Consider the following 13,891-nt stretch of genomic DNA (forward strand, 5'->3'; position numbering starts at 1 on the left):
CCCAAAAAATAGATATAATGGAAAATTATAACAGAAGAAATAACATAAAGATAGTGGGCCTTAAGGAAGATGTAGAAGGCAAGAATATGAGGGAGTTTATAAAAGAATGGATCCCTAAGGCCCTAGGATGTCCAGAACTACAGCAAGAAATGGAAATAGAAAGGGCACATAGAGCATTGGCCCCTAAACCACAACCACAACAAAAACCAAGATCTATTGTAGTAAAATTCCTAAGATATACTACAAGAGAAAAGGTGCTGGAGAAGACAATGGAAAAAGTAAGAGAGGGCAACAAACCACTGGAGTATAAAGGGCAAAAAATCTTCATTTATCCAGATATAAGCTTTGAACTCCTAAAGAAGAGAAAAGAGTTCAATGCAGCAAAAGCGATTTTATGGAAGAAAGGATATAAATTTACACTGAAGCATCCTGCGGTATTGAAAATATTTATTCCAGGACAACAAAACAGACTATTCTCGGATCCAGAAGAAGCACGAAAATTTGCAGAACAATTACAAAAATAGACTGAGGGATGAAGACGGGTAATGAGAGCAAAAATTATCACGATTGATATGTATGTGGGTAAAGACAAAAATAGACTGAGGGATGAAGACGGGTAAGGAGGGTAAAAATGACCACGATTGATATGTATGCGGGTAAAGAGGTATAAGAGTGAATAGAGACAACGGGCATATGTGAAAGTATCTGTAATTAGAGGAAAACATAGAAAGTATAGACAAGAATCAATAAGGGAAGGTAATGGAATAGAGAGAATAAGGAGGGAACTAAAAGAGTGACCTTTGTGACATATAAAAAACGAAATCTTTTCTGGGGGGGGCTGGGTGGGGGGAAAAGAGCGGTCACTGCAAAATCAGTTGACGCTTGCGAGTGGACTCGCAAATCCAAATGGAGAGGGGAGATGTGGTTGTCCGACAAGGGATAAAGGGCAACTCAGGAGGGGAAGGGGAGATTGGGGATAAAGAAGATAGAAATAGGAGAATAAGGAAAATGTTGGATGTTGTAGGAATGTTGTCTGGTAAAGAGTTGAAAATAAGAAAACAGAAATGGAAAAGGAGGAAAGGTAATGATGGAAAAACGGAAAGAGAAGATAAACAAAATATAAAATGGCTACGCTGAACTATATGACTCTAAATATTAATGGAATACATAACCAAATTAAAAGGAAGAAACTACTAAATTTACTGAAAAAGGAAAAAATAGATATAGCATTTGTCCAAGAAACACATTTAACTGAATTGGAGCACAAGAAATTAAAGAGAGATTGGGTAGGACATGTAACAGCAGCATCGTATAATTCAAAAGCAAGAGGAGTGGCTATATTAATTAGCAAAAATGTGCCATTTAAAATAGAAGAGGAAATAATAGATCCAGCAGGGAGATATGTTATGATAAAATGTCAGATATATTCAGAGCTTTGGAATCTACTTAATATATATTCACCTAACGAAGAAGATCAAAAGTTTATGCAAGATATCTTTTTGAAGGTAGCTAATACGCAAGGGAACATACTAATAGGAGGGGATTTCAATCTGAATTTGGATCCAAATATGGATAAAACGGGGAAAAAAATTAACAGGAAGAACAAAGTAACCAAATTTATAATTAAATCAATGCAAGAAATGAAACTTGTGGACATATGGAGGAAACAAAACCCAAAAGAAAAGGAATACTCATACTACTCGACTAGACATAAAACATACTCAAGGATAGACCTATTCCTGTTATCAGCCCACATACAAGGGAGAGTTAGGAAAACGGAATATAAAGCTAGACTATTATCGGACCACTCACCCCTGTTATTGGCAATAGAGCTAGAAGACATCCCTCCAAGAATGTATAGATGGAGATTAAACCCCATGCTACTTAAAAGACAGGATTTTAGAGAATTTATTGAAAAACAATTAAAAATGTACTTTGAAGTAAATACGGAATCAGTGGAAGATAAGTTTATACTATGGGACGCAATGAAAGCATTCATTAGAGGGCAAATAATAAGTTATGCAACCAAGATGAAGAAGGACTATAATCAGGAAACAGAGCAGTTGGAAAGGGAAATAATAAACATAGAAAAAAAATTAGCAATAAAGGAAGATACAACCAAAAGAAGAGAATTGGCGGATAAAAAAATAAAATATGAAACATTACAAACATATAAGGTGGAGAAGAATATAATGAAGACAAAACAGAAATATTATGAACTAGGGGAAAAAACACACAAAATCCTAGCATGGCAGCTTAAGACAGAGCAAACTAAGAAAACGGTATTGGCAACAAGGAAAAAAGACAAACAAATTACATATAATCCAAAAGAAATTAAGGAAAACTTCAGAGAATTCTATGAACAATTATACCGAACCGAAAACGAAGGGAAAGAAGGGAAAATAGATGAATTTTTGACTAAAATTGAACTACCAAAACTACAAATAGAGGAACAAAATAAATTAACAGAACCATTTGGAACAGTAGAAATACAAGAGATAATAAAAAATTTACCAAATAATAAGACACCAGGAGAGGATGGACTCCCAATAGAATTCTACAAAACATTTAAAGACCTAATAATACCGCCCCTCCTGGATGTAATCAACCAGATTGATGAGACACAAAACTTACCAGATTCATGTAAAACAGCAATAATTACAGTGATACTAAAACAAGGGAAAGATCCACTCTCACCAGCGTCATATAGACCAATATCTTTGCTAAACACAGATTATAAGATAATAGCTAAACTATTAGCGAACAGATTAGCAGAACAGGTACCGAAAATGGTAAATTTAGACCAAACTGGATTTATCAAAAAAAGACGCACAACAGACAATATTTGTAAATTTATTAACTTAATTCATGCAGTAGAAGGAAATAAAGCACCGGCAGTAGCAGTTGCTTTAGACGCAGAGAAGGCCTTCGACAGAGTAGAATGGAATTATTTGTTCAAAGTATTGCAAAAATTCAGTTTACCGGAGAAGTATATTAATTGGATTAAAGCATTATATAAGGGACCGTTAGCGAAAGTGACAGTAAATGGACATGTATCAAAGCAATTTAACTTAAGCAGGTCAACGCGGCAGGGATGCCCACTATCACCATTATTGTTTGCGCTAGCTATAGAACCACTAGCAGAATCGATAAGAAGAGATAATAATATAAAAGGAATAAAAATAAAAGACAGGGAATATAAAATCAGTCTGTTTGCGGATGATGTGATAGTGTACTTAACAGAACCAGAACTATCAATAAAAGAACTATATAAGAAATTGAAGGAATATGGAGAAGTGTCGGGATACAAGATAAACGTAAATAAAAGTGAAGCAATGCCTATGAATAACGCGGATTTCTCAAAATTTAAGGAGGAATCCCCATTCAGATGGCAAACGCAGGCAATAAGATACCTAGGTGTGCAAATAAACAAAAATCTAGGCCAATTATATAAACTCAATTACAATCCACTAATGAAAAAACTACAGGACGATTTAGAGCATTGGAAAGAGCTACCACTAACACTGATAGGAAGGATAAACTGTATTAAAATGAACATTTTTCCAAGGATACTATACTTATTTCAGGCATTGCCAATACAACTGACAGAAAAATTCTTCAAAGAGTTAAAGAAAATAATAAGGAGATTTTTATGGAGAGGGGGGAAACCGAGGATAGCACTAGACAAATTAACAGAATGGTATAAACAAGGAGGCTTACAATTGCCAAACTTCAAAAATTATTATAGAGCCGCACAATTAAGGTACCTATCAGATTTTTATCAAACAAAGGAAAAACCAGACTGGACGAGACTAGAATTAGATAAAATAGGGGAAAAGATACCTGAACACATATTATATAAATGGGACGAAAAATTGGTACAACATAGAACTTCTCCAGTATTACACCATCTCCTCAATATATGGAAGAAGATACATGTAGAAAGAAATAAAATAAATTACCAAATACCAAAACTAATATTGACGCAAAATAAGCTACTCCCTTTTACAATAGACAACCTTGCCTTCAGAAAATGGGAAAAAAAAGGGATTAAAAGAATAGAAAATTGTTTTTCAGGAAGTAGATTCTTATCCTTTGAACAAATGAGAGATAAGTACAATATAACGGGAGATACAGCGCTGGCATATTACCAACTGAGATCCTACTTGAAAGATAAATTAGGAAGCAACTTGAGTTTACCAGAGGGAAGTAACCTTGAATATGTGATTACAGATACAATGTTAATCAAAAGATTTATAAAAAATATGTATATTAAACTGCAAGAAAAGGAAAATGAGGAAACAAATGGTAAAACTAAACAAAAATGGGAACAAGATTTAAATATAAAGATAAAAAAGGAAACATGGGAGAAGTTATGCTCTGGAACGATGAGAAATACAATAAATACGAGGCTGCGTATGATACAATATAATTGGTTACACAGACTATACATTACACCGCAAAAGTTAAATAAATGGGACCCAACAGTATCTGATAGATGTTTTCGATGTAAAAAAGAAAGGGGAACAACAATTCATGCAATCTGGACATGTGAGAGAGTAGAAAAATTTTGGGATGATCTCAATCAGATATTAAATAAAATAACAGAAAACAATATACCAAAGAATCCAGAGATCTTTCTCCTAAGTAACATAAAAAATAAAGAATTTGGAATTGACTTGGAGGATGCACAAAAAAGATTTGTTAAGATAGCCCTAGCTGTAGCAAAAAAATGTATTATGTCAACCTGGAAATTGGAAGATAATTTGAAAATACAACAATGGTATATAGAAATGAATAAATGTATCCCATTAGAAAAAATAACATATAGTTTAAGAAATAATATTGAAATATTCGAACAAGTATGGGAGCCTTACATTAAATACAATAGCGAAAACCTACCGGGAACAAACATTACCTAAGTTGATGGAAGGAGAAGAGAAGAAAAACATGGACTCAGTAGAATTTCTGGTGTATTTTTGTTGAATGACAACATTGTCTAACTGAATTAATGCAACCTAGATTGTATAACTAAAATGGATGAGAGGGGGGAGGGATGGGGGGGTGGCTTGGGAGGAGGGAGGGGGGAGGGAGAAAAAGTCACTGTAAATGTGTGGAAAAGAAAAAGTGTATATCATGGCTATTGTGATTTATGGTGTGAAAAAAAAAAAAAAAAAAAAAAACAGGAAATGGGTGCAAACACCATTTTTTTTGTTTGTTTTCACACATATGTGTTTCTTTTGGTGATTAAGGTGATGAAAATCCAAATATAACTACTTAGCAATAGCCTAGCTAACAAGTTATGGTGACACACTAATAAACACTTATAATTGTACCATGAAAAAAAAAAGTCACTTGACAGAATTTTCAGCGTTTTTTGGTTTTCCCAATTACATTCATACCGATAGAGGCTCAGCATTCATGAGCGCTGAACTGCGGCGAGCCCTGCTATGAAAGGGGATTGCCACCAGCCGTACCACGAGCTACAACCCGCAGGACAATGGGCAGGTTGACAGGGCTAATGCTACAGTCTGGAAGACTTAATCTTGCTATAAAAGCACATGGTTACCCTGTTACCCGTTGGCAGGAGGTGCTGCCAACGGGTAGGTCTTTATTGGGTACTGCAACAAATCAAACACCTCATGAATGTATGTTTGCCTTTCCTAGGAAATCAGGAACTGTGATGGACTGGCCAGCCTGTTTATCTGAGCCTGGAACCGTGCTGCTGAAGAGCCACGCTCGGGCGCATAAAACAGACCCCCTAGTCCAACCAGTTCAGCTACTGCATACCAACCCCCACTACGCTCATGTTAGATTCCCAGATGGGAGTACCGACACTGTACCCCTAAGAAATCTGGCCTTGCCTGGTTCGCCCCTTCCTCGCACCCCTACTCAGAGTGAGCCTGAGAGGTTGGACTTCCCCCCCCACCCCCCCCCCCCGCCGCCTGTGACCCCTAGTAAGCTTTCAGATGGCCATGCTGAGGCTCCACTGCCTCACACTGGCGATTCTGGAGTGGGTCCAGAAGTCAGAAGTCAGTCCTTCCCACACTACAGACCCAGGACCTGTACCAGTTCCCAAGGTTGCAAAGGAGACATCTGTTTTGAGACGAAGCACCAGAATTCGTGAACAACCTGATAGGCTGACATATTCATAAAACACCTCATTATACTTGGATTGCTTGCTAGATACTGCCGTATTTTGGCTGTTAGAGTATTCTCTTTATTTTTAATATTTTTTTATTTTTCACACTATGAACCATATCAACCAAAATATGTACAAACGTTTCTCATTAAATTTACACAGTGCGCTGTTAGAGTATTCTCAAGGCCAAAAACGCTATCCATGTATCGCTTGCTTCACTCTTCCCTAGCAGCTGTCCTTTTGATTTTAACCCTTCTTCTGCCAGGGGGAGACTGTGGTGAATGTCTACCAAGCTGCCTGTCTCCCCTCTGGTGAGCCTTGCTGTACTAACATTGGCTGCACTAACATTGTGCATTGGATATAACTATTGTCTTTCATTATTGTACCATGAGTTTTTGCTAATAAAAGCCATGATTATTGTTTGACCACATCGTCTTTGTCTACTTCAAATGGCACTTCAGGTAGAAAGAGTGAAACTGCTCCACGCCAATCCCACGTACACCTATGTGGAGTACCTGGATGGCAGGGAGGACACCGTCTCCCAGGGACCTGGCACCTGCCGGAACAGAGGGTCCATTGCCTCAGCTGCCCTGCAAGGCATGGAGCTCATTCTCGCCACCCCCAGTCAGGGCCTCAGGGGATCCACTTCAGGAGGAAGGTGCATTCCCCCTCCATCTTTGAGTTGGAGACCCAGCCCGCCTCTCCCCCCTCACAATGGGACCAGGAAACCAAAGGGGTCCAAGGCGCCCCGATGCTCAGGTGCTCCACCAGGATCTCCAGACTCCCGGACCACTTAAATCTGTAAATTTGTAAATAATTGTATATTTTTCAACTTTTTTTCTGAACCCATGTTCTCTGTCTTCATTCCCAGACCCTAAATTCTACAGGAAGGGGTGAATGGGATTCACTGGTAGGATGTTGTGTTGATGACTCCTACACCATCTGCCCACATATAACCCTGGTTTCCCAACAGAACCCTTCTGAAGACGACTGTTGAACCCTACCCATAGTTATGAGCTCATAAAAGCATTTGTTCTCCCTCCAGTCATGAGAGCCTTTATTCACGCTACAGTCAGAAAAGTTACCACAGGGATAACGGGCCTGTGGTGGCCAAACATTCATCGCGACATCACTTTTTGATCCTTCGATGTTAGTGAGGTGAACTGCTGTACCCTCAATAATCTGACTCAGCCCTATTCTGTGACTGGACCCATGGCTCCTCCTTCTTAACCCTGCATAAAGGCTCCAACACCTCCCCAGAAAGCCTGGGTCACAGCACAGGTTGACCTTTGTTTATTGGAAATAAAAGCCTATAGTTCTGTAGTTTGAGTTATTGATAGGGCAACAGCCGGCTCTTCCTGTCATTGTGAGGCAGAATTCACAAAGTGTTGAATGGTTCACCCACTAACATGGAACTGAGCTGGGTTTAGGCTGTCGTGAGACAGGTTAGTGTTATCCAACTAATGCTGCTCAGTACAAGAGGTTCGGGTGCTTGGTGCGGGTACTTGGTTGGGGAGCCAATGGTGAGAGGCCCATTATCGGAGATATTTTCATAGACTCCACACTATGGTCCCCCTTCTTCACAGAATGGGCCAGCTACCCATGCACTGAGCGGACAGGTGACTCGGGGGCCGTCTATCCCATCACAGGAATCCTTGCCTTGATGGAGGCCACCATATGTGAAACCACCCCACCGGGTGACCTGCACTCTGGGCACGCAGTCACACCAGAGGGTAGGTCCCCTCCCTCCCACTCACCAGAATCCCCCACCGACTCTGGATATGTTTGCTGGGGAAGTGCAGCCCTGAAGGAAGGAAGATCCTTCCTCATGTGGCCATGCCACCACAGGGCCACCCTCTAGCTCCGGGAAGACACTCTCTGCGCATACGGCCTTTACCGGGGGTAAATCCCCTTCCTCAGGCTCCCCCATTCCCACTTCCATGGACACATGTCTCCTGTGCTTTGTCCCACCTACTTTCTGAGGCACAGAGATTTCCATCTCTGAGGAATACTCAGCCTCTGACACCCTATCACTCTCCCCAACTCCCCCAAGCCCCTGTTGACTCCCAGACACTATCAGGTCCTCTGGGTCGGGCCTGGAGGAAAACATCGGTTCCAGCTCCTCGAGAGAAGGGGTCTGGAGGTGTTTTGTGCCTTCCTCCCCTTAGCAGGAGTCCACCCCTCCCCACCGACGCCCCACACTCTTCCCCAACACCCATCACCTCCACCTCAGCAAGGGCATCTGCCCCAGGGGAAGGAACAGCTGGAGGGGATATAGCAGAAGAAGGGCCAGCTGTGTCACCCCACACCATCGAGGTGGAGGCAGAAGCTCGCTGGTTAGGGCACTCTCCCCGAATGTGCCCATACACGGGATAAGTATTCCCCTGTAAGACCACCTGGAACTGCCCCTCTGCATCCCCACCCCACGCCAACTGCATAAAGACCAGCCTTTTAAAGCCATACAGTGACTTGTAGTCAGGTACAAGCTTACACAGAATCAGATGATACCGATTTTACCTCCCCCAGAGATCACAGGGGAGAGAGAAGGGCTGCATCAGGAATGTGGGGTACACGGCAGACAGGACCCCCTTCTGCATGGGGGCCGTCACTGGCTCCACCAGGATGAAGAGCTCTCCCTTACTCAGGGCCAGGGTCACCTCTTTAGTGGATGGCAAGAAGAACGTAGTCTTCCCGTGAATTTTATCCATTGCAACATTACCCCCCTCCCACCCAGAGTCTGAGACAGAGCTTTTAAACCACCTTCCAGACCGATGGATGGAGGTTTATTACATGGTTCGGCATTGTCCAGTCATTCATCTGAAGGGAGATGCCTCTGCAGGACCCAACCCCAGGAGCTGCAAATGTCCAAGGTGCGCCATCGTAGAGCTGCAGCTCGCCGTGATGAAAGTCCGACGCAGTCAGTAATTATCCACCAGCAGAGCCCAAATCAATCATTCTCCAAAAGAGCAGTGCAGGGAAGGGAGTTTCCACAGGAATGTCTGTGCACTGACAACTGCAGCGCTATTCTTCTCGAGCGCAGGGGGAATGTCTCTCCGGGTCAGCCCGATTCTTCTCTGGCATCATGTGTCCCAGGAGCTGACGGGAATCCCCGGCTGGGAGTGGGGTTACCGATGATAACGACGCAACTCCCAATGAAGTCCAGAAACGACTTTGGCAATCCGCCAGCCACTGCGGCTCCCACAGCCCTCAGGCCCAGTCAAAGACCTTGCAGGGAAAACTCTTCTTTATCCCTCCAGAAATGACCACCGCTGGGCTGAGAATGAGCTCCCAGACTTTTCAGTGACCCCTGCACTTCCACTACCAATTTTTAAAACCATAAATTCTTAGTCGACGATAGAGCTCACGTGGTTCTGTCCCTCCCACAGTGTGACCATCCCCCCAGCCCTGCCCCCCCACAGTTCACTCCCATGAATCCCACCCCCAATTCTGCCCACCCAGCATCTAATCAACTCCATGATCTTTGGCCAGTGGGAGGAACTCTGACCACATGGTCCTGGTCCTGGGAAGACAGCTGCATAGGTGGGGAATGATCCAGTTCTCTGGCACCGTGAGGTCCTTCCACAGTGTAATGGTGCAAACAGAGTTCCCACTGAGCACATTGTTGACAGCACACAATGCGTCAATGTTTTGGAGGCATGAAGTGTTCAACTTACTCAATGAGATCAGCAAGACTCCTGTAAATGTCCTCGTCTGCATCCGATTCCTCCGTGGGAAACGGTCTGGAAATCAAACACAAAACAGTTGTGAAGAGAAGGCAGAAAATTGGGTAGCACCCACATGGGATGGGGCAGAAGGAGACCGCCAACCAGGAGGGGAGATGCCCCCACCCATGAGGGGGTACTGAGGGAGACTCCATTCCAGGAGGGGAGATCACTCACCTGAGATGTTGGAGGTGTTGGAGAGAGTGGTGGGGTCTTAGAAACATAGAAACATAGAAGATAGGAGCAGGAGTAGGTCATTCGGCCCTTCGAGCCTGCTCCGCCATTCAATGAGATCATGGCTGATCTTAAAGTTCAGTACCCCGTCCCCACCTTCTCTCCGTAACCCCTAATTCTCTTATACTGAATAAATATATCTAATTCCCTCTTATATATATATATTCAATGAACCTGCCTCTACTGCCCTCTGTGGCAATGAATTCCACAGATTCACCACCCTCTGGGTAAAGAAATTCCTCCTAATCTCGGTCCTAAATGTTTGCTTATTATCCTCGAACCATGACCCTGGGTTCTGGACTCCCCCACCATTGGAAACATCCCATCTGCATCCATTCTGTCCAGTCCTGCCAGAATTTTATAGGTCTCTATGAGATCCCCTCTCAATCTTCTAAACTCCAGCGAGTACAATCCCAATTTGCGCAATCTTTCCTCATAAGTCATTCCTGCCATTCCAGGTATCAGCCTGGTGAATCGCCTCTGCACTCCCTCCATTGCAAGAACATCCTTCCTTAGATAAGGTGACCAAAACTGCACACAATACTCCAGGTGTGGTCTCACCAAGGCCCTGTACAGCTGCAGTAAGGTATCCTTGTTCCTGTACTCAAACCCTCTTGATATTGAAGGCCAACAGACCATTTGCCTTTTTAACCGCCTGCTGTACCTGCATGCTCGCCTTCAGAGACTGGTGTACAAGAACCCCTAGGTCTCTCTGCACTTCCCCAACTCCCAATCTATTGCCATTCAAATAGTAATCTGCCCTCCGGTTTGTATTACCAAAGTGGATAACTTCACATTTATCCACATTGTAGTGCATTTGCCATGTATCTGCCCAGTCCCCCAATTTATCCAAATCACACTGGAGCTTCCTCTTCAGTGCACACAACCCCTCCGAGCTTAGTGTCGTCTGCAAATTTGGAGATATTACATCCAATCCCCTCATCCAGATCATTAATGTAAATTGTGAACAGCTGGGGACCCAGTACAGATCCCTGTGGCACCCCACTGGTCACCGCCTGCCACTCAGAAAATGAGCCGTTTATCCCAACTCTCTGTCTTCTATCTGCCAGCCAGTTCTCAATCCACATCAATACCATGCCCCCAATCCCATGAGCCTTGATTTTGCATGCCAGTCATTTATGTGGGACCTTAAGAGATGGGGAAGTGCAGAGAGACCTAGGGGTACTTGTACATCAGTCTCTGAAGGCGAGCATGCAGGTACAGCAGGCGGTTAAAAAGGCAAATGGTATGTTGGCCTTCATATCAAGAGAGTTTGAGTCTAGGAACAAGGATACCTTACTGCAGCTGTACAGGGCCTTGGTGAGACCCCACCTGGAGTGTTGTGTGCAGTTTTGGTCACCTTATCTAAGGAAGGATGTTCTTGCAATGGAGGGAGTGCAGAGGCGATTCACCAGGCTGATACCTGGAATGGCAGGAATGACTTATGAGGAAAGATTGGGCGAATTGGGATTGTACTCACTGGAGTTTAGAAGATTGAGAGGGGATCTCATAGAGACATATAAAATTCTTGCAGGACTGGACAGAATGGATGCAGATGGGATGTTTCCAAGGATGGGAAAATCCAGAACCCGGGGCTATGGTTCGAGGATAATAGGCAAACCATTTAGGACCGAGATGAGGAGGAATTTCTTTACCCAGAGGGTGGTGAATCTGTGGAATTCATTGCCACAGAGGGCAGTAGAGGCAGGTTCATTTAATATATTTAAGAGGGAATTAGATCTATTTCTTCAGTATAAGGGTATTGAAGGTTACGGAGAGAAGGCGGGGTACTGAACTTTAAGATCAGCCATGATCTCATTGAATGGAGGAGCAGGCTCGAAGGGTCGAATGACCTACTCCTGCTCCTATCGTCTATGTTTCTATGTTTATCGAAGGCCTTTTGGAAATCCAGGTACACGACATCCACTGGCTCTCCCCCATCTATTTTACCTGTCACCATCTCAAAGAATTCCAATAGATTTGTCAAGCACGATTTACCTTTTGTAAATCCATGTTGACTCCGTCCGATCCCTTCTCTGCTAGTCATATGCTCCGCTATTACATCCTTAATAATGGATTCCATCATTTTGCCCACTACTGATGTAAGGCTCACCGGCCGATAATTCCCCGCTTTTTCTCTACGCCCGTTTTTACCCTCCAATCCATGGGTACTGATCCTGAGTCTATCGAGTTCTGGAAAATAATTCTTAAAGCATCTGCTATCTGAATGGCCACTTCCTTGAGTACCCTAGGATGTAGATTATCAGGCCCTTGGGATTTATCAGCCTTCAATCCCTTCAATTTCCCCAAGTCCATGTCCTTAGAGATACTGATTTCTTTCAGTTCCTCCCTTGCATTAGTCTCTATGTTTCCCAACATCCTTGGGAGGTTATTTGTATCCTCTCTTGTGAAAACAGAACTAAAGTAAGAATTTAATTGGTCTGTCATTTCCTTATTTCCCATTATATATTCCCCTGATTCTGACTGCCAGGGACCTACTCTGGATTTCACCAATCTTTTCCTCTTGACATATCTATAAAAGCTTTTGCAGTTGGTTGTTATGTTTGCCGCAAGCTTACTTTCGTAATTTATTTTTGTGGTAAGAGGAGATAGGAGTTGTCTGAGGTCTGACGATTGGCCTTGGCAAGGTAGAGGTCAGTGCACAAGACCCAAGGGATTTTATATTTCCATTAAAAACAAGAGGAGGACGAAGGAGAAGAAAAGACCATTCGAGAACAAAAGGGGATTTATGCCTGGAGCCAGCAGAACAAGGTTGGTGTAGCAGTTAACATGATGACATTATGGCAACAGTGCCCTGGGTTTGAATTCAAGACTGCCTATAAGAAGCTCTTACATTGTCCCTATGTCTGTGTGGGTTTCCTCCAGGTGATCCCTCCAATATGTAAAGGGTGTAATTAGGTGGCACAGGTTTCAATGGACAGAATCGGCTTTAGCATGTGGCAAATAAAATTCTAAATTTATTTTAAATTTAAGTGGGCTATGTTTTAAATAAGTGTTTTGTATTGATAATCATCAAGGAGAGTGATTGGGAGCAGGTGGCAGTTGTCCCATTTTGCTGTGTCCCTCTGACCAGAAGGTGACGATGTTGGTTCCAGTGTACCATGTCTAACTGACCAGCAGGTGGCAGTGTTTGTTCCAGTGTTCTGTGTCTAACTGACCACCAGGTTGAAGTATTGGTTCCATGTGCTGTGTCCACCTGACCAGCATGTGGCAGTATTGGTCCCAGTGTGCTGTGTCTACCTGACCAGCAGGTGGTAGTATTGGTCCCAGTGTGCCGTGTCTACCTGACCAGCAGGTGGTAGTATTGGTCCCAGTGTGCCGTGTCTACCTGACCAGCAGGTGGCAGTATTGGTCCCAGTGTATGGTGTCTATCTGGCCAGCAGATGGCAGTGTGGGTGATTGTGCCATTGGGATCACCATACTATGGAAGAGGTGGAGTCAGGGGAGATGCAGCCAGACATTGCCTGAGGGAACAGTGACCAGTGGCATCTGCAGATGGGAGGAGTTGTGGATGGAGCTGAAAGTTGTCGATGGTTGCAACCAGATGCAGAGTTGGGCGGAAACATGGCAGATGGATCAGTGTGAGGTGATGCCTTTTGGAAGGTCATTCTTTAAGGCAGGTTAATGTAGGATTCTTAACAGTGTGGATGAACAGAGGGATCTTAGGGACCAGATCAATCGACCCCTTAAAGTTGCCGCCCAGGTTGATAGGATAGTTAAGAAGGTCATTGTCATCTTGGGCATAGACCCCTGCAGTTGCAGAATTTTAAAT

General features: G+C 43.3%; 1 protein-coding gene across 2 annotated transcripts in view; it reads right to left on the bottom strand.

Annotated features, from left to right (window-relative positions):
• Positions 1–13,891, bottom strand: part of LOC138750515 (guanine nucleotide exchange factor VAV3-like) — a 280,714-nt gene that overhangs the window by 203,994 nt on the left and 62,829 nt on the right. For both annotated transcript variants that reach the window (XM_069912593.1, XM_069912594.1), the window contains exon 4: positions 9,817–9,882. In XM_069912593.1, the coding sequence (XP_069768694.1) occupies positions 9,817–9,882 (66 nt within the window). The remainder of the gene's footprint in view (positions 1–9,816; positions 9,883–13,891) is intronic.

The sequence above is a fragment of the Narcine bancroftii genome, unplaced genomic scaffold, assembly GCF_036971445.1.
Source record: "Narcine bancroftii isolate sNarBan1 unplaced genomic scaffold, sNarBan1.hap1 Scaffold_160, whole genome shotgun sequence".
In the NCBI taxonomy this organism is placed as follows: domain Eukaryota; kingdom Metazoa; phylum Chordata; class Chondrichthyes; order Torpediniformes; family Narcinidae; genus Narcine; species Narcine bancroftii.